We start from the raw sequence: 26,385 nt of genomic DNA, 5'->3' as shown, positions 1-26,385 counted from the left end.
TACACCGTGAAATGTGAGGTAGAAAAATGCAAATGGAAAGTCAATTCAAGACTCATGAAAGATGGTATGTGGAAGATAAGTAGTTGCATTGGAACTCACCAATGCACACCGCCGACAGATGAAGCACCAGAGACACACCGCCAGTTAACCTCGGAATTCATCGGTTATAAATACCAGAAACATATAGCTGATGATCCAACCATTAAAGTGAAGTTGTTGATGAGTTGGGTTTTCGAGAGATTTGGATATAAGGTCAAGTACGGGAAGACATGGAAGGCCAAACAGGTCGCTTTTAGAATGTTGTACGGTGGATGGGAAGAGGCGTACAACATGCTACCCCAGTTGCTGGGCGCGATGGCCTATAGAAACCCCGGAATGTACCACTATGTCCAAGATATTGAAGGAGTGTTCCGTCGTGCCTTTTGGACGTTTGGCCCATGCATTGCAGCTTTTGAGCATTGTCGTCCGGTTTTGTCTATAGATGGAACATTCCTGACTGGCAAATACAAGGGCACACTAATGATAGCAATGGCACATGATGCTAATGATCAGGTGTTGCCTGTGGCATTTGCTTTGGTGTCAGCGGAGAACCAAGACAACTGGGAATGGTTCATGAGACTTGTGAGAAGCATGGTGATTCCTCCCAATAGGGAGGTATGCATCATATCCGATCGGCACCAAGGCATATTGAAGGCCGTGGATGTTCACAGTCCAGGGCATGCGAGGCTTCACCATCGATGGTGCATGAGGCACTTCGTTGCAAACTTTTACAGGGCTTGTAAGAACAAAGATCTGGCGAAGGATCTTAACTCCGCATGTGTGGCCTTCTCCGTTGAGTCGTTCACTAAGTGATTGAACAAAATATATGAGAAGGCAAATGAAGGTGGGAAAGAATTCCTACAAAGGAATATAGATGAGAGACATAAGTGGTCACGGGCATGTGATGAAGGAGGCATGAGATATGGAGACATGACAAGCAATCTTGTTGAGTGCTTCAACTTTGTCTTGAAGGGGGCACGTCAGTTGCCGGTCACGGCAATAGCTGAATATATCTTTTACAAGCTAAATGAGTATTTTCTTAAGCACTCGAAAGAAATTGGCAAGTTGATTGGTGAGAGTGAGAAGCCTCCCAATGAGATCTATCCGAAGAAGGTTGCTGAGTGGCTAGAGTTTCAAAAGGAGAAGTCAGCAATGCAGCGAGCCAGTTGTTTCGATAACGCTGAAATGAAATACCAAGTGGATGAGCCGGGCGGTACAACGAGAGATGGGCAATCATATGGTGGTCGCTCATTTATTGTTTCCCTTCGGACGCGGCATTGCACTTGTGAGCGTCCTAGTAAGTACCACTGGACATGCTCGCACATGATGACGTCATGTCGCATGAGGAATTTGCCCTTCTCTGATGGTGTAGTTGTGAGGTTGCATGAATTCAACTTGCAGACTCATCAGTTAACATGGGCATCGAGATTCAACCCTTTTCTTGACCCATCACAGTGGCCCAAGTATCACGGCCCTAATATTAGGCTGGATCCAGAGATGATGGTTCAACCGAAGGGTAGAAGGAGAACAAAACGATACAGGAATGAAATGGATGATCTGATGAGCACCAGAGAGTTTGGTAGTGGACATTTCATGGAGCCACGTGATAGGCAACAATGTGGTGATTGCAATGAAACGACACATAATAGGAGGACTTGTAAAACAAACAACGCATCTACTAGTGATGTGGGGGGCAGAGGTGGTTCAAGTGCTGGCGGTGGTAGACGTGGTGGTTCAAGTGGTGGCATTGCTATGGGACGAGGATCCGGCGGTGGTAGACGTGGTGGCCTTTCTATGGGACGAGGATCCGGCGGTGGTAGACGTGGTGGCCTTTCTATGGGACGAGGATCCGGTGGTGGTAGACGTGCTGGTTTTATGGGTAGAGGTTCGGGTGGTGGTAGAGGAATGTTCGGTTACCTACGAGGAGAATTTCCGTCAGTTAATCTATCATGTTTTTCATGCCTAGGTGTTTTGATGTTATTACCTACGACGATCATTTCCGTAACTTTCTATGTTATTGTATTAACCGTGAACCTTGATGTTTTTATGTAGGTATGGTGGCGTCTCAACCCAACAAGGAGAAAATGGAGTGGGGGCGGAGAAGGATGCAGCCAGTGAGGAGCAGCGGTTGATGGAGAGGTCTGCAAAGAAGTTGAGAGAGCAGGACGCAGCCGAAGCAAAGAAGATGGAGAGGGAGCGCCAGTACGAAGAGGAAGCAGCACGGAGGAAGGAGGACCTCAAAATGTTTCTTGAGCACAAGGCTTATGAGAAAAAGATGAAGGACAAAGACAAGAAGGCGATGGAGCAACGTCACAATGAATGGGCAGCTAAATTTAAGATTGCTATGGCAGAGGGTGCAGCAAAGAGAGAGCGGGAGGAGGAACTCTTCATGGAGAGGGTGCTGGAAGAGGCTTCAAAAATGCGCAAAAGGGAAGACGAAGAGGAGGAAGAGAGGAATAAGAAAAAGGGGAAGGGGCCTTGCTCGACGCAGTAGAGCCGGAGGCTTCTATTTGTCATGCACGCTTTCATGTTTGAACCCTATATGTTGAACCTTGTTCCCTTGCGTGCTATCTGACTATGAAATCCACTATTATGTACTTTAAGAACCTATTATGCATCTATCGACGTGAACTTTAAATGGGCTATGTATGATGTGTGTTGCATATGAGCTATGTATGATGTGTGTGTGAAAGTGCTAAATGAGATAAGTCTGTGTGAATGTGCTAAATGAGCTATGTATGATGTGTGTGTGAAAGTGATGTCTGAGAAAAATAAAAAGAGAGAAACGCCAAGCCAGCTGGCGTTGCAAACTACTCCAGGAACGCCAGGCTTTCTGGCGTTTCCTTAGTCCAGTACCGTAGTGCTGGTGTCCTGGCCAGCGTTGCAGCCGTTGCAGAAACGCCAGAGTTGCTGGCGTTGCAGACCAAACCTGGAACCCCAGGGAGCCTGGCGTTTCCTTAGTCCAGTACCGCAGTGCTGGGGTCCTAGCCAGCGTTGCACCCAGAGCTGAAACGCCAAAGGTGCTGGCGTTGCAGACCCAAACAGAAACGCGAGGGAGCCTGGCGTTTCCTTAGTCCAGTATCCCAAAACAGGATTTTGTCACTGTTTTTATCAACATACATATTTCATAGATTTTTTTTACTGTTTTGATCAACATACATATTTCATAGATTATATTTTAAGACCATAATTCACAGCATAACACCATTCATCAAAACATAACACCATAGTTCAACAAACAACATAGTTCATAGTTCCATCTGCGAATACGACATAGTTCAACAAACAACATAGTTAAACAGAAAACATAGTTCAACAGACATCATATTTCATAGGACAACATCATAACATAGGTCATAACACTTCACTTCCTTCCTCTCTTCGCAGCCATCTTGCCCTTAGTAACGTAGCCCTCTGGAGTGTTCTGCCAGCCAGGACGTCTGATGTTCCTTGAGCTAGCTCGACGTGTTTCTTCCGTCGGCTGAGTGGGTTGACTTGGCTGAGGATCATCGTCCATCTGCGAAGCCCCAAACTCAATGAAGTCCGGATCCGCGGCCTCGTTGTCGGACTCATCTTCTTCTTCAATCTCCTATTCATGTGCTCGGCTAGAAGAAACATGTGCTCGACTCGAAGACGGACGAGCGTAAGAGGCCCGTGGCCGGCTGGCAGACGGACGAGCGGAAGACTGCACATCCATCGTGTACTGCGCACGTGCCCTCACATCGGTGGACGAAACACCGTGGCAAGAAAGTAAAGCCGCTAGTGTGCGGCACCGATTGGCGACCTTCTGTGCAACGAAAAGATAATGACATGTTTATATGCTAACAAAGGTACGACAAAACAAAGGTTAACAAGGCATCCAACCTGCAAAGTAGTTCTAACAAGTCCGTCCGTTTGTGGACATGGGGCACGGGCAAGGACCACGTTACTCTCGTTGATACATCTCCATAGCTCCGTGCCCTGGATAAAACACATGTGACATACCATCCACGAATAAATGAAACTTGTTTATATTTTAAAGGAGGGACGTACCACTCGGTCATGGAGAGGACCATAGTCAAGATGCGCTCCAACTGTCTCCCTAATTGAATTGTTGAATGCAGCATCAGCAGCCTCACTCGGCAGTAAGTCCAAGCAATCGGAACGAGTCCAGGCAGCCTTATGGATAACTCTGTACTCTGTACGCATCCACTCCAAATGCCTTAAGTATGCCGCCTCGTCAGTGTCGGGTGTTTCATAATTTTCAACTCGATGTTGTCTCTGAGCATTCCACATGTCCACCCAAGTAATGTGGTGCTCCTCCCAATTGATGACAGTCTTATTACTTTGCCGGTTTGTCCTACAAAGCATTAGAATACTACATCAGTTACATTTTTCATGTTAGACATTGATCAACAGGAGAAACACGTGATACAAAAGACTTACTTATGCAGCTTCACACTTGTCTCGACGTAATCCGGCGGGGTGCGTTGTTGTACCCCGAACTGCTTAGAAACACGATGAGGAAGATGCCACTCCACCGCATAAAAGCATATCATCGGGCACCGCACACGCCAGAGATGCTGGTCACGAAGGCACATGTTTCTCAGAGGATACTGCCTAAGTACCGTGTACGGCCTCCAATTAACCTACATAACAACAAGTCACTCAACCATCCATGAAAAAAATCAGCAAATTTGATAAAGCATTTACCTGTTCGTAAGTTAGCATGTCAAGCTCGCTTATGTATGCCTTATACCGCCCCATAGCCGCGATACTCGTCCATTGGACATTAGCCCATGTGTGTGCGATAGTGGGGTATCGCTCCTCGTCCCCGTCAAACGGGTACTTCCAGGGTTCTTTCGGAGCAAGGCTGAAGTTCCGGCCAACAGGGATACGCTCCCACATCCAAACCTGTAGGGCCCAGACGAAACCTCCAAGATAGGACGTCGGCTTACTCCTCATGCATGCTCCATCCAACTACAGATTTAATAAAATGGAAATGCATCATATCCCATTGAATAAAATGAAAATGCATGATATTAAGACATACCTGACGGTACAAGAAGGATAGTGCCGCCGAACCCCAACTCCACTTCACATCCCAGTCACGAAGCGGATCCAAGAACATCCATGAGGCTGTGTCCCCAGTGCCATCCGGAAACACCACTTGGGTCAAAAGATTCCAGAGATAAGCTCTCGCAAACCTCTCCACAACAAGCAGACTAGCATCCCTTGGGCATCTATGAAAATGTCTCTGTATCCAAGAGAACAACACACCGGATGGCCTAGGATCCTTCCTAGTTTCATCAGTCCATGGCTCGGGTTCAACACCAACCAATGCTGCAACCCGTTGTCGCCACCCGGCGGCCCTAACCTTCCCTGTAAGAGCCCTGCCCTCGATAGGAACCCCGGAGATCATAGCAATATCCTCCAAGGTTATGCTCATCTCACCAAGAGGAAGGTGAAAAGAGTGCGTCTCCGGCCTCCATCGATCCGTAAGTGCTGTTAGGGCAGTGGCGTTCAACCATGGTGGTGTTCCTTTAAAGTTGAGCGCAAATTGAAGAAGATCCATTCTTCTAAAATATGGCTCGTAACAAGGGTCATATACAAGAGTTTCATTGGGGTTGTGCCCCTCAAACGAAGTAGTGGAGGAACCTAAACAAACAAAGGCATAATTTGTTAATTGACTCAACTTGTCAAAATATACAAATCATGGAGTATATAAAAATAATCATCAACAAAATCATAATTACCTCTCCTCTTTCAACTAGCACCGCACGATGCTTCTGCTCATAGTAGTCATCAAGACCCGGATATTGATCGGGCCGAAACATCCTACATAATATGAAGAAAATTATTACCGGCCTCTTCGAATAATATGAACTAAACCTAGGCATAAACCTAATGCGGATAATATGAACAAAACCTAGGTTATACATATAGCCACCAAAAACTACACCTAGACACACCATAAACTACACCTATTAACAATCATAAAATAAAATTTTACTTCAAAACATACGTACACCTAGTGCAAAAGAAATCTACACAAGTACAAAATCATTGCAAAAACTAATTGGAGGGATTGGAGGAGCTTACCGGCCTCTTCGATTTGCCCCAAAGAACCTACTAAAAGGTTGAGGGGGGAGGGAGATCGAAGGGGGGGGGGTGAGGAGGAGGGAGAGCTTTTTCGGGCTAACAAGAACAAGAGGAGAGCAGAAATGGTGGTTGGTGGGCGAGGGGGTCGTGGTGGCAGAATATAAAGGCAAGAAACGCCATAGGTCCTGGCGTTTCACCTCATGTCTGCAACGCCACGTTAGACATGCGTTTCACCTCAGGTCTGCAACGCCACAATACACAGGCGTTTGAAGTAAGGTCTGCAACGCCATAGTTTCTGGCGTTGCATAACAGGGCTGCAACACCATGGATTGTGGCGTTTCCAAAAGGGTCAAAACGTGAAATACTTTCGAACCGAGTTCGTTACGTGATGAACTTGCGCCTTAAGGATCAAAACAGTGAAAAAAATCCACTTAGGCGCTACTCCTCGCCAGGTCGTGCGCATGCACCTGCATGCACGACATGCATGGCTTGCTGCCGTTGTAAACCAACACCACAACGTGTATATATATGTACTCTCTGATGCAATACAATCATCACCTCAGCGCATCATTCTCTAGTTTGGTATCAGCCCTTCTCGATCCTATCCCACCATGCACCGTCTCCTCCGCCGCACCCGTTCGGCCAAGCTCGACAATGCCTCTCCACCACCCGCCGCTCCCGTTCCTCTCGCTATCGCACCCGTCGTGCTCGCCCCACGGCCTCCGGCCCCAGCCCCAGCCCCCGCGCCCCGTCTTGCCTCCCCCGCCGCCCTCGGCAAAACTGCCGTGCGGGACGACGGTGCGGCCACTTCCTCCGCGACGCCCGCTCCTCTTGCCATGGGCGCCCTCCGCACAGCGGACAGTGTCGCAGTCCCGCGCCTTCCTCTCGGTCTTCCGGATCGCGCCCTCGTCCCCGCTCTCGGCCTCGACTGCGATGCCGGGCCTTCCTCCGCGGCCAACGGCCTGCCCGCCTCCATCGTGCACTTCTTCTCCGCCAAACTTCAGCTCGAGTCCGGCAACTACACCCGGTGGCGCCAGCTCTTCTACCTCGTCGCCTGCAAACACGAGGTCCAGCATCACCTTGACAATGCCACTGAGCCCCTCGCCCAGAGTGCCCTCTGGCGCAACGACGACCTCACCGTCGTCCTCTGGCTGCATGGCGTCGTCGACGACGTGCTCCTGGTCGCCGTCGCCACCCCCACCAGCTCTGCACATCACATCTGGATGCTGCTCCACCTCCTCTTCACGGACAACCAGCCCTGCCGCGCCGTCATCCTCGGCGCCGAATTCCGCAACCTCGTCCAGGGTGACCTCTTCATCGCCGAGTACAGCAGACGCCCTCACGGATGTCGGCGAGCCCGTCTCCGACCAGTCCCTTACCCTGCAGCTGCTGCGCATCCTCAGCCGCAAGTTCCATGTCATGGCCACCCTCCTCCTGATGCAGTCGCCCTTCCCCTCCTTCGTCCAAGCTCGCTCAAAGCTGCTCATGGAGGAGATCTCCGCCAACGAATGCGCCCGCCTCGACGGACGCCCCGAAGGAACGGCCACCGCCCTCGCCGTCGGGCACGCTACTGGCGGCACCTCCGTCGATCGAACCACCTCCGGCACCACCGGTGGCTCCACTGACCGAGGCAGAGGCCCCGCCTCTCCTACCAGCGACCGCGACCGAGGAGGAGGGCGCGGCTCCGGCGCCGGCGCGGCTCGCCTTCTCCGGGACACGCCGCACCGCCCGCCGGCTTCTTCGCCCCCTACGGCACCCTCCTCACCAACGTACCCGCTGCTCGGCCTCCCTGGGTGGCTCCCAATGCGGCCGGCGTCCTCGGCCCGCGTCCGCCTCCGGCACACCAGGTCTATGTTGGAAATATGCCCTAGAGGCAATAATAAAATGGTTATTATCATATTTCCTTGTTCATGATAATCGTCTATTGTTCATGCTATAATTGTATTAACACGAAACAGTAATACATGTGTGAATAAATAGATCACAATGTGTCCCTAGCAAGCCTCTAGTTGGCTAGCTCGTTAGTCAATAGATGATCATGGTTTTCTGATCATGGGCATTAGATGTCATTGATAACGGGATCACATCATTGGGAGAATGATGTGATGGACAAGACCCAATCCTAAGCATAGCACTAGATCGTATTGTTCGTATGCTAAAGCTTTTCTAATGTCAAGTATCTTTTCCTTCGACCGTGAGATTGTGCAACTCCCGGATACCGTAGGAGTGCTTTGGGTGTATCAAACGTCACAACGTAACTGGGTGACTATAAAGGTGCACTACGTGTACCTCCGAAAGTGTCTGTTGGGTTGGTACGAATCGAGATCGGGATTTGTCACTCCGTGTGACGGAGAGGTATCTCTGGGCCCACTCGGTAGAACATCATCATGAGCTCAATGTGACTAAGGAGTTAGTCACACGATGACGTGCTACGGAACGAGTAAAGAGACTTACCGGTAACGAGATTGAACAAGGTATAGGTATACCGACGATCGAATCTCGGGCAAGTTCTATACCGACAGACAAAGGGAATCGTATACGGGATTGATTGAATCCTTGACATCGTGGTTCATCCGATGAGATCATCGTGGAGCAAGTGGGAGCCACCATGGGTATGCAGACCCCGCTGATGGTTATTGTCCGGAGAGGTGTCTCGGTCATGTCTACCTGTCTCCCGAACCCGTAGGGTCTACACACTTAAGGTTCGGTGACGCTAGGGTTATAGGGAATTGTTATACGAGGTTACCGAAAGTTGTTCGGAGTCCCGTATGAGATCCCGGACGTCACGAGGAGCTCCGGAGTGGTCCGGAGGTAAAGATTGATATATAGAACGGATGGTTTCGGACACCGGAAGTGTTTCGGGCATCACCGGTAACGTATCGGGACCACCGGAGGTGGCCCCGGGGGTCCACCGAAGGGGGGCAACTACCCCGGGAGGTAAGGTGGGCCAAGTGGGGAAGGGAACCAGCCCCTAGGTGGGCTGGTGTGCCTCCCCACTCAGCCCAATGCGTGGGGGAGAGAAAAGGGAGGACAAACCCTAAGCCAGGTGGGCCTAAGGCCCACCAGGGGTGCGCCACACCCCTCCTCCCCCCCTTGGCCGCCGCACCAGCCCCCATCTAGGGCTTCCGCCCCCCAGGAGAGGGAAACCCTCAAGGGGGCGCAGCCCCTCCCTCCCCCTATATATAGTGGGCACTTTTGGCCATTGAAGATCGGACTTTTGCCTCTCTCTCGGCGCAGCCCTGCCCTTCTTCCTCCTCCTCTCTGCCGGTGCTTGGCGAAGCCCTGCCGGGAGACCTCGTCTCTCCATCGACACCACGCCGTCGTGCTGCTGGAGTTTTTCCCCAACCTCGCCCTCCTCCTTGCTGGATCAAGGTGCGGGAGACGTCACCGGGCTGCACGTGTGTTGAACGCGGAGGTGCCGTAGTTCGGCACTAGATCGGAATCGCTGCGAGTACGACTCCATCAACCGCGTTCTAGCAACGCTTCCGCTTAGCGATCTTCAAAGGTATGAAGATGCTCTTACCCCTCTCTCGTTGCTGGTCTCTCCATAGGAAGATCTGAATATGCGTAGGAAAATTTTGAATTTATGCTACGTTACCCCAACAGTGGCATCCGAGCCAGGTTTTCTATGAGTAGATTCTATGCACGAGTAGAACACAAAAGTTGTGGGCGATGATGTGTCAATTTGCTTGCCGCTACTAGTCTTATTCTTTTCCGGCGGTATTGTGGGATGAAGCGGCCCGGACCGACTTTACACGTACGCTTACGTGAGGCTGGTTCCACCGACAGACATGCACACCGTGTATAAAGGTAGCTGTGAAGGGCTGCAATGTCCAGTAGACTGACGTTGCACAAGAGGCCTGCAACGTCCAGTAGACTGGCGTTTGGCAACAGGGCTGCAACGCCACGGATTGTGGCGTTTCCAAAAGGGTCAAAACGTGAAATACTTTCGAACCGAATTCGTTACGTGATGAACTTGTGCCTTAAGGATCAAAACAGTGAAAAAATCCCGCCTAAGCTACCTATCAGGATCCGCATGACCAGGGAATAGGAGTTATCCAGAGGAAGGTTTCGAACAGTTGCCACTGAGCTCATGCCCCGTCCCTTGCCAACATGCCACAGATTACCAGTACCTAAACTACATTCTTCTTCTCCCTCGCGTACATGTCCATCAGCTTAGCACTGGTGTCACAAATACGTGGTTCAAAGTGGAGTTTACTTGTAGAGGTGTGCTTCGGTACAACCCCCTCCCCCCACAAAACGTATAAAGGAGAATGTATACCCGCCTCGTAGTGTACACTATAGGCCGTTATATGTATACTATATGATGTGAATATACGTACGGCGGCCTATAGTGTACAATACGAGGTGGATATACATTCTCCTTTAGGCCTTGTTCGGTTCCTTTAAATTTAAAAGGGTTTGGAGGGGATTGAGAGGAATTAAATCCCTAACAAGTCAAATTCCACCTAAATCCCCTCCAATCCTCTTCAATCACCTTCTGGGAGGGATTAACCGAGGGAGGGGGTTGTACCGAAGCAAAAGTGTTACTTGTATTGCATTGCACCGGAATTCCTTGGATAACTTCTGGGCTGGCTGTACTTCCTCCAGCTGAAGCTCTCGTCTCTTTCCAGGTCATCCTGCACGGAGAAATCTGATGTTTGAGTCTGGCCTAGGGCGCCACAGAAGAACTCTGAGGGCGGGAAGCCGGGGCCACACTTGAAGAAATCCGCAGAGACTACGAACATCCCCTCGGGCGTGGGGAAACTTCTACCTAGTCACAGCCAGCCCCGCCACACAAATTATCCAGCACACAGAAGTAGCTATTCTGAACCTCGTTGCGCAAGAACGAATTGGACACCACTGCTTCTTCAGTTCGTCCAGAAGAGATAAGCACCAGTAAAACAGACCTATATCTGATCTGAACATCAGCTGAGCAGGAAGTTTCTCTGAACTTGACAAAGAAATTAAGAAGGATAGGCAGCCATGGCGAGTGCCACCAGGCCTGCTCAGATGGTGATCGATGACGTGGCAGAGAATGGCAGCCATGGCATGTATATATGATGCGCTTTAAGTACACCAAGGGTCCCCGTAAGCAAAGGCCGGGAGTTAATCTTCCATTATATAACAATTGTATACGCCAATGATTCAAAGAGAATATGGTAACAGAGATTATCAACCTTGTTCTGGTCAGTCAAAACTCCTTTTGTTCTCTCTTATTTTTAACCTCTTAAATAAATCATGTAACAAAAGTTCATACGTAAACATGTCGACAGTGGCTCCCCACCTACGCTCCTAAAGGAAAAAAGGAATATTAACAAATAATAATCAGCTACTTGTAAACTTGTAGCTAGATTCTTAGCCGCAATCTATCATGACCACATGGTCATGAACAACTGTCTAAGACTAGATATCTCCACCTCAGGGGCCACTCTACACGTTTCATTTCAATAGGATGCAATCATCAAGCACTCATAATTATTAATGTGTACCTCACAAATAGAATTGGACCTACTTCACGCATGCCTCTTATCTTTGCCACTAAAACCGGTGAGTATGGCAGCGTACTGTGATGTATCCAAACAATACCCAAGCCATGCTGCTAGTATCATCCCCAACAAGTGGCGAACAGATGGCCCCATAGAAATCTAATCAGGATTCAGGACAACACTGCTTGACACTGCATTTACAGCATTGCATGTTCTGATCCCGTGGCCCTGTCCCTTTGCTAACTTGTCAGGACAGCTGCACCTAAGCTGCATTGTTCTCTTGTCTTTCCCCCTCACCTACAAATCCATAGGCTTAGCAGCAGCATCACTTCAGAAGTTCATATCCAGAAAGCACAAGATAAAGCTGCACAAACAAAACATGGTTTGGATTTGCAAAGGAAGAGCAAAACGAAACATTGTCAGCGCCAATAGACTTGTGCAGATGATTTCACAGAAAATAATCATACCATTTCACTATGCTTCGTCACGTTCCATACCATAAAATAATGTTTCATCTTGTGTCAATTAGTTTTGGATTGAAACTTATGAAGTGATGGTAAAATTAATCTGATGCAATGCCTGGATTAATCTGTAGGTGATAGGAGGAGGCAGGATGGCGATAAAGGCTGATTTGATCTCTGCAGTTAAAATACGTACTCCCTCTCTAGATAAATACTTGTAGTTGAGGAAAACTAGTCTAGTTTTTTTCAACTACAAGTATTTAGATACAGAAGGAGTAGCATGCATGCATGCACCGTGTGGTATGGCAACACACTCTGATTTGATCTTTGACAGGAACATTGCTATATCTTGGCCTTACACTTGCTGTTAGCGCTGCATGCTGGGAGCTCTGTCCCCCCTTGCCAACTTGTCGCCCATCTAGAGTAGAGTAGAGGATGGGGGCTAATCTCAGATTACTTAGGGCACAGGCACAACCAAGATTTGCAAATTGATATAGTGCGAAATCGTGATCAAGTAAAGTCCACTCCTGCAAAAATAATTAGAATTCTGCACAGGACGTCGATTTCATTATGTTCAGACAAATATAAATTCCTTTTCCTCACATTTTTTCTTTTTGAAAATAAATCATGTAAAGACAATAGTTCAGCTACCAAACATGTAAAGGCAATAGTTCTGCTACCAAACATGAGCTACTTGTAACCTTACAGCCAGGTGTTTTGACCACTGAAGAGACTCTGTCAGTTAATAACGATCATGAGCTACTTGTAATCTTAGTACTCCCTCCGTTGAAGGGATTTTATCTTCTTGTTGCATGAGCAACCCTCGCACTAAAAATCTCCATCTCAAGGTACATTTCGTTAATATAAGATTAATCGAGCACCCAAAATGATTAGTATGTACTCCCTTCGTTCCTAAATATAAGACTTTTTAAAGATTTCACTATGGACTACATACGGAGCAAAATGAATGAATCTACAATCTAAAATATGTCTATATACATCCGTATGTAGTTCATAGTGAAATCTCTAAAAGACCTTGTATTTAGGAACGAAGGGAGTATGTGGTTGTGCAATCACAAACATAAATGGACCCAATTTACACATGGTCACCATATTAGTTAGTCATATGCTCCTTATCCTATATACTCCCTCCGTCACAGTTTAGAAGGCATGCACGTGTATCTAGGTTATCAATTTGAATTATATAAAATATACTATTTAACATAAAAATCATATCATTAGAAAATAGAACATCTAAAGTTTCTAATGATATATTTTTTGTAATATATGCCTCTCATTAAGTTGGTCAAATTGACGACCTAGGTACATGTGTCGGACTTGTAAACTGAGACGGAGAGAGTATTTGCCACTGAAACATATCAGTGTGGAAGCACACTGTGATGTCCAAGCACACCCAAAGACTACACTGCTTGTTCTGTCCAACAAATGACAAACTCATGGCCCCACACAAATCTTAGCATTGCATGTTCTGTGCTCATTGCCATGTCCCTTGCCAACCTGTCAGGATAGCTGCTGTACCTATCCTTGCCAATCTTTGACTTGTTCTCTTTTCTTTCTCCCTCGCCCCTATAAATCCATCAGATTAGCACCACCACCACCACGACATCAGTTCATTCACAAGCCAAAGCGGCATTACCACACCTAGCCAAGAAAGAAACACAAGGAGGAGGAAACACAGCCATGGTCAGTGCCAAGAGACTTGCTCAGATGGCAAAGAAGTGGCCAAGGATGGCGGTCATGGTCATGGGGAGGAAGAGGCTCACCCGGACCACGACAGCAGCGGCGAAAGGATCCATCATAGAGAATGAGTGCTGCACAACGTTGTCGCCGTCGGCGGCGAAAGGATCCATCATAGAGAATGAGTGCTGCACAACGTTGTCGCCGTCGGTGTCAATGAAGGTCCACTGTGTGGTGTACACTGCCGACAGTGCGCGGTTTGAGGTTGCCGTAGTGCACTAGTGCTAGCTGTAGCCCTGTTTTCCTTTTTAAAGAGAGCAAATAGCTGTTCCTAGCTACTGAAGATTCAGTCATGTAGTGATTGTTTACCGTTCTACCCCTTTCGGTGAGCTGATGTGGAAGGAGAACATATTACCCCTTTCGGTAATCAGTTCACATTTGATTTGAAATTTCCAAAGTTTTCAAACGTTTGGAAAATTCAGATTGCCAAGCAAGTCGGGAGCCGAAGACTGAAAAGAAAAAATGGTACCTCACTGTTCAATAGCAACCAGAAAGGGACCAAATTTACACTTGTTCCTCATCAATCATATGCCTCCAATCTTATTCTTAGCCACTAAAACAGGTTAGTACGGCAGCAATCTGTGACGTCCAAGCACACCAAAGACTAGACTGCTGCTAGTAACGGCTGATATCCAGCCAAGTAGCAAACAAATCGTTATTTCTCTTATAAAAGAGAAATATCTTTCATGCAATAGTTCAGGTCAATTGTTCTTGTTTTTTTTCCTGTAGCGAGTAGTAAATAATTTGAACCTGCTCTTATTTTCCCTGCAGTCGTTGAGGTTGGCTGTTCTTACTGTTTTCTGTAGTGGTTGTTCTTTCTTTTTTCTGTAGTGGTTAATATTCTGTTTGTACAATAGTAGATCGTCAAAGCCAGTAGTAATTAATTGAGACTGCTCTTGTCTTCCCTGCAGTAGTTCGGTCTGACTGTTCTTAATGCTTTCTATAGTGGTGCATTTGCTTATGTACTTAGTAAGAAATAGTAACTGTTTTCTCTGTTTGTGGGTTGCAGGTTCCGAGCATTCAGGTTGCGTGATCTGAGGTGTGATCATTGAGGTGGGGCAGCAAAGATAATCAACAGTCTGTATGCTAATGGGAGAACGTCCCTTTATTAATTTTGGGTTCTGGGTTATGTTTAGTGAATTTTAAAAATAGTGGGCCTGGTAAATTGGCACAACTTGCCCTATGAGTCAATACAGACCCGTGTTCTGTGTTGAATGCATCTTTTGTGAGAAAAAAAGAATTGAGGGATAATTAATCTTATTTAGCTGAATTCTCAGCTTGTTTATAACTTCTTCATTCACTATTTCAAGACTGAAACCAAGATTACATCTGCAGAATTTGTTTCGAGTCCTCCTGGATGGCTGGTGTTGTAAAAACTTAGTGGTAGTTTGCAACACACAGCAGCAGTGCCTCACGGTGCAGCAGCTTGAAGAGGCGGCCAATGGCGCACCCGTGAGGCAACAATAAACATGTCTGATGCCAACACCCAAGGTCAGCTTCGCACAATCCCTCTCTCTGTATAACTGCAAGCTTGTGTGATGTGCTCTGCTTCCTCCTCCCTTTTTTAATTAATGGATCTCTTACTGGGCAAAGCATGTTCTTTAGGTTGGCAGCACAAATTATATAGCTAAATTACCTTCATCATAATTAAATAATTGTTGCCACTACCAATGATCCATTCGACGACCCTGATTATCTTCTGTGAGCTTACTTTGTTAAGCTCCTCTTATGGCAGGTGGGAGGACCATTCAACTGACCAAGTACTGTATGATGGTAATATAAAATCTGAGATTAAGTCATTCATTCGGCCTGCTGGTTGGGGAGGTACGGTCTTTCTTGCTCCTCTTCTGTTCGATAAAAATGCTTGTGAGCTGAAAGACTCTTGTTTGCTTGTTTCCCTTCCTCTCCAGGTTACTCGACATATGCCTCGTTGGTCAGCAAGGTTAGATGTGTTATAATTGTTGTGCTTGATTACTTCTTGCTGCATCTTCCATTAGCTTGTGAAAAATTTGTCCTTGTTTGATTATGTTTGCGCTGGTGATAATCTTCTGTTTGCTGCTTGGGAAAACACGTGTGCCCCCTGTTTTCCGTGCACTGCAACATGTTGTGTGTGCAAGAAGTACCAGTTGCAGCTCATTATGAATATAGTGCCTGCAGCCGTGCTTCATAAGCGGATTAGGTGGTGGTTACTACCTACTTACAGAGGACGGTTTGGTGGGTAGAGCTTTAGGAAGGCCTACTGGAACTAATTATTTCTTACCTCTTACCCCTTGTTTAGATGGAAGTTGTTATTTGAATTTGTTGTGAGTGGTTAAACTGAGCTGACTCTGAATGTGCTTTATGCAATTAAACTGATCAGAGCGGTTTATTTTTGCGTGTCAACTCCATATCAATTGACAGACGATCACCGAGTCATGTGAAGCTCTATATGTGCATCATCTTTTAGTTCTAAGCAACTATACTGAATAGGCTTATAGAGTATATGTCTGTTCCTTAAAAAGGGGATATGGAGTAGTACGCGGAAGGGGATCCAGGAGCGGATCCAGGAGCAATATACATGTATGTATAAGCTTAGTACTACTCCAAACCGACGTAGAATGTTTTTGCTATGGATTTTACAAGTTCTGTAGGTTGAGCATTTTCTGTGATTTTCCTGATAAATCAATTGTTAGAATGAAATCGTTTATACATAGGAAAGTCTAGCCTTAGTCTGACAGTATGACAAGCAAGTAAGTTAAACGAATATGGCCATGTTTCTTCGTAGCAAATTAATCTCTCTTTCTCTCATCTACAGACAGGTCATGCATGGCTAACATCATAAAGCATCAACAGCCAGCAACAAGCAGCGACATGAACAAAGCAGCCAGTGGCAACAAACAACAATTAACATCAGCAGCACGCAGCCAGCAACATGCAGAGGCGATTTCTCACCCTGTCGGAAGTGGCGAGGTCGGACAGAGCAGAGCAATGAGCTCGGGACTGCGACTATGCCGGTCAACGTCAAGGAAGAAGAAGGAGGGACCAGCGGCTTCGAATCTGCGGTCCAGAGGAGATGCAGACAATGCGGAGTTTGTTCGGTGAGGAGGATGATTGCGGCGTCACAGGGGCGGCCTCGGCCCAAGAGGTTCCTGCACGCCAGTGCCCGGAATCACCATTTAAGGAACGACAAGAGCAGCAATGGAGCTAGGGGAACTACCTCGGAGTAAGAACGCACCGGAAAAACAAGGTGGTTCATGGCACGGCGTCCAGCAGGTGTGAATGTCAGAGCCAGAGGCATGGACTTCGATCTGGACTGAGGGCCAGCGTATCCCGCTAATTCCTGAAGCTGGTGTTGCAATGGCGACCGGCGCCGAGCTAAACGACAAAGGGGATCCAGGAGAAGAGGAAATGAAGTGAGGAGGGAAGTAGCAGAAAATGAGAAGTGGCGGGGGTTTGCGGGCGCGTGGCCCTGCGAGATGGTGACATGGATGTGGTTGTTCAGGGCATCTTCAACAGGTTGTTGGTTAGTTTGTTGATAAAATATGTCATGTCATCAGCCAACACCTTAACATACAACTACTCCAATGAATTATATCTAGTTTGACCAATAAGATACGAGGTAATAAATAAGGTGTTCTCTTATTCTACATTGGAGCTTGTGCAAGGGTGTTGGTTAGTTTACATACAACCTTGTTCTTTTTCCTTATTTATTGTATGACACATCATAAAAAATCCTATGTGTTAAAATTACCAACAATTATCTTACAACCATTGGAGATGCCCTCAGTGATACTATGGGTAGTGGGGGCAGCTCTCTTCCACCATGCATGCTGAATGCCTTCCATCTGAAACAACATTGAGTGTCTGCTTAGAGCAGGTAAGACAATGACAAGAATAAATGCACCATCTGACTTTCGGGAGGAGCTGAAATCTTGTGTCCCGTGTTCATTTGTGTGTTCCTAATCTTTCAAGGGGCAATCACACACCATTTATGCCATATTCTCATGAGGTTTTATTCATAGAAACAAGTGTGATGAGTCGGTCAAAATCTTACCCGTCAATTGTTTTTCAAAAATGATGCAGATATATTATAAATGTTCGTGGAAGTACAAAGCATATCAAACATAATAAAAATTACAGCAAGATTTCAAGACCACCGCATAACCACAAAAAAAATTTGTTGATGCATCGCGCCCTCGCGACTCCCCTATTAGAGCCGGCTTGATCTGGTCCATGACGTTTGTGAAGTCTTCGTACACGTGCCAGTAAGGACCAGCAACCTGAAGCCGAAATCCTTATTGTTCAACCCTTGTATAGATCTGAAGCATCTCACAACAAATCCCGTCACATGTTAAAAAGCCCTAACCTCATTGCCCCAAGAAGACGACAGGAATCTGCGTCGAAGCTTCTTTGGCTATGTCTAGATGAACAAATACGAGGAGGATCGAAGCCTGAAAGACAAATTCAAAGAAGTAGCGCCATCATCTGCTCGAACACCGCACCTGCAAGGACTAAACAAACGCTAAGCTAAGATCATCTACAGCCAGACCCCTCATATGTCCGCGGACACGCACGGTCAGTGATCGGACACGAGAGAGAAGGAAAAAAGTGATCCAACCGGCCCTTCATATCATCCCTATATGTCCGGGCTGTCTACGAACCCTCATATGCATCTCAAATATGGAGAGAATATGAGGGCTCGCGGACGCACCCAGTCAGTCCGTCACATAGGATGCGACCTCACACCAGACCACCTTTTTTTCTTTCCTGTGTTCATTCTTTTATTTCTCTCTCTTCCTCTCCGCCAATCATATGCAAGTGGCCGGACATATGAGGAAGAAAATGAAGAGTGCAGCTACACGGATGGATAAATAGGGGATACGCCCGATCATTGACCGCGCACGTTCGCGGGCGTTTATACATTCAGTTCTAACACCTCACACAGTATTCTTACACAGGTTTGTTGATCAAAGGGAACAAGGACCTGAGACAATAGTCACCTTACAAAGTTCTTCCCTCAAATGCTTATGTGTGTGCAACTATAACTGGTTTTCCTATTCATTTATTGTACATCTTTATTCTGCAGAAGCGGCCCGAAAGACAAGAAGCAAAAGGTTAATTATGAGGACGGCGAAAGACTATACATCTGAATTTATCATAAGTTGGGGCATCAAAACAATCTACATGATATGGAGTTATGCTTAGCATAAACTGATCTCATGACTTTTATCCCATGAACGTACCATCAATGCAATATTTCTTATGAACTACGTACTTTCTTATGTTTAAAGAATATCGGTCTCTAAATATTCTAACTCTCATGGTTTCAAAGCATGATTTTCTCTCGCCCTTTGCGCCATCGGCGCAACGGGTCATCTAGTTATTATCTAATACTAAAAAGGTACTCCCTCCGTTCACAAATATAAGATGTTATAACCTTTTGCTGATCCGGATGTATATAGGCACGTTTTAGTGTGTTTGTTCACTGATTCCAGTCCGTATGTAGTCCATAATATTGAAATATCCAAAACATCTTATACTCCCTCAGTCTCAAAATGTAAGACATTTTTTTGACACTACCGAAAAACGTCTTACATTCTAAGGCTGAGGGAGTGTTTGTGAACAGGGAATACCAAACAGATGGCAGACTTCCAGCATTGCATGTTCAGAGAGAAGTGTCTTTACAGTTAAATGTCATTATTACATTTGTACTAGAAAAGTGAGAACTAATTTACAGATAATGAAGTCCTGAAAAACGTATGTTCAATCCTAAATAACTAATTTTACAACTGGTACAGATGATAGACTTGCAATGTATGCAACAGCATCATAATCCAATTAGCACCTATGGAAAGCACGGGCGAGATGAGTATATGCCAATAAAAATCTAACCATGCAGCCCTGTGTCAGCTTCGGGTTTAGGAATCCAGATATCCGCGCATCAAACCTTCCGCAGCTTGAATTGGTTGTTGAATTCTTGACTGTCATCAGACAGACAGCTTCGGATAAAAGCAGGCAACATAATATATGTTTTCCAGCATCGGTTCGTTGCTCAGGAAATCTGCAATTTCCCAGAGAGCATTGTTATATTTGTCCTTGGACCGGTGTTAGCATATTCAGTCAGTGTCAGGATAGCCAGTGTCATCAACAAAATCAGCATTCAGGTCCAGCCTTTGGTCTACTGGGGAGTTCGGCATGAAGTCAAGATAAACGAATTCATCGTCAGTGAACTCCTTGTAGGCAACCTGGCTCTCTGACGTCCCCGGGGACATGAATCGATCCGTGGTCGTACTTCTGCTGCCCCTCTCGTAGGTAACCTGGCTACCCGCAGATGTTGCCGGAGACATGAAGCGAACTCCGGCCGTACTTCCGCTGCTGGCCGCCTCATTGGTAACCTGGCTCTCGGATGTCGCTGGGGGCATGAGCCCCATGGAGGCAGATATATGATGCAGCAGCAAATGCGCACTCTCACACTGCGAATGCACATTCTCAGCACATGTGTGCTCCCCGTGGTACACGATGTCAAAGAGCTGTGTATCGCTATCCGATCGCTGCACCTGCTTGGTTGCCTGGCAGCCCTTATCGTGCTTGTGCACGCACCGGTAGTAACATCTGTGAGAGTTTAGTTTAACAATAGCTTGGGTTAGGCTCCATTGCACGCACACGGGACGGGGTGATTGAGTAAGTGGAGATTAAGAATGTGGTGTGCTCTGAGGTGAGAGTTAAGTCTGACCTTGGGTGCTTGGACCCGAGGATGTCCATCTGGCCGTACTTACTCCAGCTGTAGCCGTCATCTGCCGGATAGTCCTCCTGCATGGACATCATCCGCACCTGTATGCTTCGCTTGGACTTCCTACATTGATTTTGGTTGTGATCATGAGGTCAGAGGTTAAAAGAATATATGCTAATGCTAGCAAGATATCTCCTTTTTATTAACATTGTATCTTATATATGGTTCCTAAGAGATAAGGAGAGCCATAAATTCATGCAGAAGAAGAGGCATCTGGTTTTAGTTTCATGAATCCTAATCCTAATATTGTAAGTGTCACAGTCACTATAACAAAATGCAAAATATACATGACTTTCTACAAAGATGGCTCTTGACACTAAGTGATTATTAATGTAGGCAAGAGGAGATAAGAACTGCAAAAACTGGGTGCAAAGCCAAAACACATCCTACATCCATGAAATTTCAAAGCAAGATTCACGTGAATATTTTAATTTTTCTTTTTCCATCCTTCAAACCTACCGTAGCGGCATCTTCTCAAGCCTCTGCATGCTCCCCTCAGCCTTGTCCCCCACAGAGATGGTGCTCTGCTCATGCCCAGGCTGTGGCTGCAAGTTCACGCGCTGAATGCATATGTGGTTCCCGACATACATGGCATTAAATAAGAGTGGGTCGCCATCTGTGGCCTGCAGCTGCTTCACTGCTTTGCAGCCCTGTGTGAGACGGTGCTTGCATCGGTAGTAACGTCTGCGAGAGCTTGCATCAGCATTCCTTTACGGACAGGCAACCAAAGAACGAGCTTTTGATGTGAACTCTCACACTGCTGACCTTGGGTACCTGGAGCCGAGGATATCCTTCTGGCCATACTTCCTCCAGCTGAAGCCATCATCATGTCCCTCAATATCCTGCAAGGAGCTCACCCTCACCTGTGTGCTCCACTTGGGCAGGGTCCTCCTACACTCGTTATGGTTGTGCTCATGAGATCATAGAGATAAATGAGATAACAGAGTCACTAATGCACAATTGCCTATAAACTACTAGGTTTCGGCCAGTCGTCTCAAATTTCATAATTGCTTTCTGAGATCATAGATAAGGTCATACGGTGGGAATCAAGGGTCATGGAAATCGACTGAAACTGAAGGAATATTCAGTTGTCTGTGCAATAGATGTTAATATGTTATCAAGAAATCATTTTCAAGTTTCAACTACCATTCCGAAACAGAAGATACCACAGAAAAAGTGTGTCGTCAAACTAAGACAACTAATTAGTAAAAGTTATTTAGGTGCAAACTAGTGTCCAGCAGATTTATCATGCAAAATAGTTACACGCATTAGATTTTTTTAAGCTTTACTTATAGATTAAACTGACAGGCCTCCTTACAAAAATCAATACCTGCCGTGAGCATGTTTGTTTCCATCGTCCCTGTAGTCCTTTTGAAGTACTCCATGCTGTTTATTGGAGTCTTCCTTCTTGATATCATTTTGTATTTGCAGAGTCATGTGCTCAGTTGACTCTTCCTTCTTGATATCATTTTGTATTTGCAGAGTCATGTGCTCAGTTGACTCTTCCTTCTTGATATCATATTGTTCTTGAAGAGTCGTGTGTTCAGTTGAGTCTTCTTTCTTGATACCACATTGTTTTTGCAGAGTCATGCGTTCAATTGAGTCTTCCTTCTTGACATCATATTGCTTTTGCAGAGTCATGTGTTCAATTGGGTCTTCCTTCTTGATATCATCATCTTCGCCACTGAACATCGCATCTAAACAATGTATGCTGAAGGTGGGACGTGCCGGATGCATCTTAATAGCATCAATCAATGCTAATTCTGCAGCCCTTCTATCAGGGTCATTGACACCAACACCCCCAATTTTTGCAGAGATTTCCTTCAGGCCTGTTAAGTGCACAATGCCAACAGGTATAGCACCATGTTGATCTACTCTATGGGCATCAAAATGTAGCTTGAGTTTCAAGAGATTAGGCATTGCGTCCACCTCAAATTCCAGCGAAGGTGCACGGCACCTGAACTTGAAGTACTTGAGAACTGAGAATCCTATCTTATTGAAGAGAATCCTTTTTGCAGGCTTTGTTCGGATATACAGCGACAAAACTGTGAGTGCAGGCAATCCTCTGAGAATATCAAAATCATTGTTCGTTAGTTTCCTAACCCCAATCTTTAAAATGCAGAGCTTGCTGAGATGTCCAATCCACTTGGGGAGGCTGGAGAAGGTGCAAATGCGCGGCAACCACTCAAACGTCTGAAGACACGCTGGAGGAGAGGATACACTGCTCAACCCGTCACAGGAAATGATCATGCTTGAAGGTCCAACATCCAGAATACTTGAAGGCTCCAGAGTTAGAGACCTGAGGTTGCTGAGTTTCGTCAGAATGGAACACACACCATCCATTTTGCTCGTTAGATAACAAGAATGTACTGTGGAGCAGATGAGTCGAAGATCACGAAGATTTGTCAGCTCACCAAGGCTGTGCACATTCTCTACTGAGTTAACACTTATATCAAAACATTCAAGTGTGCAAAGCAATGTCATGCAGCCAATACCATTGGGCAGATGTGCCTCAACAGGAAGACTTAGGTGCAATAAGCCCGGCAAATGAACAATGTCCGATGGAACAGCACTTACTCTTGCATCTATTTTCAGTGTCTCCAAATATCGTAGACCTCGTATCTGAGTTTGTGGTACTTCCAAGGTGGCATTACATGTGACGTGCAAATATCTCAGCCGAAAAAGCTCAGATATTCCAGTGAGATCAAAACTGATGCTTTCATCATCGCCCCAAAGATGTAGGATTAGAATTCGAAGAAGTCCAAACTCCACAATGGAAGGCAAGCATTTGATGACCCCGAAAAATGCGAGAGTCCGAACTTGTAACAGTCTCATATTTGTTGGTGGTGTCACTTCTGCATTACCAAAGTGAAGAGACAGTCGACGAACTTTGTCTGCGAGTCGTGCAGTTGTCTGACAATGATCTATTGCAGTGACAAAATTCTCTTCTAAGGACTTGTGTGTAATAAAATCAACTACCATGTGATGCACTGTGCATGACAAAACATCACCGGTGTCATTTATATGTGCAGGTTGGATCATTCTGCTACTGATGAGATCATCAAAACATATCCTTGATATTTCCACCATATCTTTCTCTTCTGTCGCATGGATAAAACCTTCAGCTATCCATTGCTTTACCAAATCATTCTTCTGAATCATGTAGTCCTCTTCATATATACTGAGATACATCAGGCATGCCTTCAAATGCAGACGAAGATTGTTGTAACTAAGGTTTAGTACTTGTTTCATCCCCTCTGAAGCAGGATTTGTCCTCAAACCATGACCTAAGGACTTATTTACAAAATCCCATTGCTCTGGTTTGCCCATCTGGTTTACTAACAGGCCGGCAATAGTAACCACTGCTAGTGGGAAACCAGCACATTTCCTTATTATATTATTTGCGACTTCACTGAGTTCTGGAGGACATTCATATTGTGGACCAAAAGCTGTTCTGAAAAATAATTTCCTTGAATCATCGTGACAAAGTGGTTTCATCGGAAGAACATACTTAGAGTCATAGCCACCACATTTCAGAGCTACATCATCGATTTCTGTAGTTATAAGTATTCCACTGTAAAGATTACCATCCGGCAAAGCACGGTTAACTATATCCCATGTTTGTGTAGCCCATACATCATCAATTACGATCAAGTACCTGAGGAATGTTTTAGCACAGTTGTCAGCCTAATAGCAAATCAGAAATCTGCCATTCTATCCTTACCGGACTAGAAAAAAAGAAAGTGGCCCCGCACAGTTGCCTACACAGATGTCCAGAAAATGATATCCTTAAGAATCAAGAGTGAAACATGTATACCTCTTATCTTGGAGATGTGTCCTGATATCGGCAATTAGGCTATGCAATTTCCAAGTGTGAGAGGTTTGGTGTGGCCGGACTTGTGAGAGCATGTTGATGAGAAGCCTCCTGATGTTAGGCTTCCGGGATGTCCTCACAAATGCCCGGCACTCGAATTGCCCTTTCATTCTACGGTACAGCTCTTTGACAAGTGTGCTCTTGCCAATTCCTCCAGATCCAACAACAGTGACCACCTTGAGCCTCTGCTCTCCATCCCTACCCAGCCACGCTTCAAGATTATTCACATGTTCACCTATACCAACAAGCTCCTCATACGGCGTGGGGTACCAAGAGCCAAAAGACGCATCATGTCTAGGAGGAGTGCTGGTGCCAGTGCCACCAATGGCAGCAGCTCTGATGGCATTGTCACCATGGTGGTTAAACAAACTGTACCGCTGAAGCGCCTCCTGCGAGCGCAAGCTGAACTCCCTGATCTTGTTGGCCATCCACAGCCGCCACCTGAGTTTCACCGGAAGCCGTGTAACTCTACGACGAGCGAACTTTTGCTTTTTAAGGCGAGGAGCTATCCATTTGCTGGTGGTGGCGGTCTGCTCGTACTGGTCGACGCTGTCCTCCATGTCGTAAGAGAGCTCACGCACCTCTTTGGCCAGGCACTTGGCTGTCATAGCACGGTCCTCCGCTCCGGAGTCATCGTGCTCCTGGAGAATGGCGACCATCTTCTCCAGATCTTGCTTGATGAGAGGTATCTCCTCCTCCGCGCCCCGGGGCAGCGTTTGGCCGTGGCTGGCCAGTAAAGCGTCCAGCTTCTCGGGGAGTCTGAACATGGCGTCCGCCATAGCGCAGACAGGAGCCTGTATTTGTTGAGTTCTCTTCTTGGTGTGGCATGCTTGCTTGACCTGTGAATGGACTTCATGGCTGATATCACTGACTGTTTGCTTAAGCTGCTTGACTGATTTCGGACCTTGCGGCAAGAACTGCCCGGAGGTCGAATCCGGTGGTGGCGACGAGGGCAAAGCGCCCTTCAAGCTGAGCCAGTCGTCGTCGGCAATCCCCGCGAGGCCGCCGTCCTCGAACCTGTCGTCCGTCAAGTCTATGACGTCCGGCGGCCGTGTGGGCACCGGACGGAGGGACCTATCGGTGGATGCCAGCCTTCCCGCCGGAGAGATTGCAGCCGAGAGCAGCTGCTCCGACGGCAGGGACGGCTGCCACTCCCCGGCCTCAACGATCTGGAAGTCCTGGGTCTGAGATTCAGATCCTTGACCCACTAGCTGGTGCACAAGCGAGTCGGATGCTGGAACGCCACCGCTCAGATACTGAACAAGCTCCCTGAAGCTGGGATTGGCGTCGATGCGCACCGCCTGCCGTCGCTGCTGCTCCAGCCGGCCATGCCCCTGCGCCTGGGACTGCTCCGGCGCCCCGGACGGCTTCTTGATGGCGTGCGACTCCTGCCGCACTTTGAGCCGCGGCGGTCGCGGGCCCTGCAGCCCCCGCGGCGAATAAGGCGCGTCCATCCGCGGCGGTCGCGGGCCCTGCAGCCCCCGCGGCGAATAAGGCGCGTCCATCCGCGGCGGTCGCTCGCCCTGCAGCCCCCGCGGCGAAGAAGGCGCGTCCATCCGCGGTCGCTCCCGCCGGCCATGCCCCTGCGCCTGGGACTGCTCCGGCGCCCCGGACGGCTTCTTGATGTCGTGCGACTCCCGCCGCACTTTGAGCCCCGGCGGCGAAGAAGGCGCGTCCATCCGCGGCCGTTCCCGGTGGCCGGTGACCCCACGGCGGCGGCGGCGTCGTCTGTGGACCCACGAGCTTGGCAGAGCAAATTGGAAGCGAAAAGTCAATCAGATTGTGCGGGCTTATTAGCTTGTGTGTTTGCAGTGCATTCAGGCTCATAAAAAAAAGGCCAAATGATAAGGGAGCTGCTAGCGCTAGGCGTCATCCGGATGCATGCTGAGGACCGAAACAACACCCACCTTCACA

The 26,385-nt window shown here is 47.1% G+C and overlaps 1 protein-coding gene and 1 long non-coding RNA gene across 2 annotated transcripts; one reads left to right on the top strand and one right to left on the bottom strand.

Moving 5' to 3' along the window:
- The first annotated feature begins 14,514 nt into the window (after positions 1-14,514).
- On the top strand, positions 14,515-15,777 carry LOC123451798. The gene is made up of 4 exons (XR_006632502.1): positions 14,515-14,881; positions 15,164-15,319; positions 15,564-15,652; positions 15,739-15,777. It is a non-coding gene; the product is annotated as an uncharacterized LOC123451798 (long non-coding RNA).
- A 3,669-nt stretch (positions 15,778-19,446) lies between these two features.
- On the bottom strand, positions 19,447-25,962 carry LOC123451797 (disease resistance protein RGA5-like). The gene is made up of 6 exons (XM_045128339.1): positions 24,415-25,962; positions 21,928-24,255; positions 21,363-21,488; positions 21,057-21,281; positions 20,541-20,660; positions 19,447-20,419 (listed from the first exon to the last, which is right to left on the bottom strand). The coding sequence occupies exons 1-6, from the start codon at positions 25,923-25,925 to the stop codon at positions 19,924-19,926; spliced, it is 4,806 nt and encodes a 1,601-aa protein (XP_044984274.1). The 5' UTR covers positions 25,926-25,962; the 3' UTR covers positions 19,447-19,923.
- Between the last annotated feature and the right edge of the window lie 423 nt (positions 25,963-26,385).

This window comes from Hordeum vulgare, chromosome 5H (genome assembly GCF_904849725.1).
Source record: "Hordeum vulgare subsp. vulgare chromosome 5H, MorexV3_pseudomolecules_assembly, whole genome shotgun sequence".
Taxonomy (NCBI): domain Eukaryota; kingdom Viridiplantae; phylum Streptophyta; class Magnoliopsida; order Poales; family Poaceae; genus Hordeum; species Hordeum vulgare.
Note: the sequence above shows the minus strand (reverse complement) of the source record. Positions and strands in the feature narration are given on the sequence as shown.

Excerpts from the sequence above, each read along its gene's own strand:
- LOC123451797 (XM_045128339.1), bottom strand. The coding sequence starts at position 25,925 with ATGGACGCGCCTTATTCGCCGCGGGGGCTGCAGGGCCCGCGACCGCCG. Across the intron at positions 24,256-24,414 it reads ACACATCTCCAAGATAAGAG|GTACTTGATCGTAATTGATG; the intron begins GTATACATGTTT and ends AACATTCCTCAG. Across the intron at positions 21,282-21,362 it reads CTCGGCTCCAGGTACCCAAG|ACGTTACTACCGATGCAAGC; the intron begins GTCAGCAGTGTG and ends AAGCTCTCGCAG.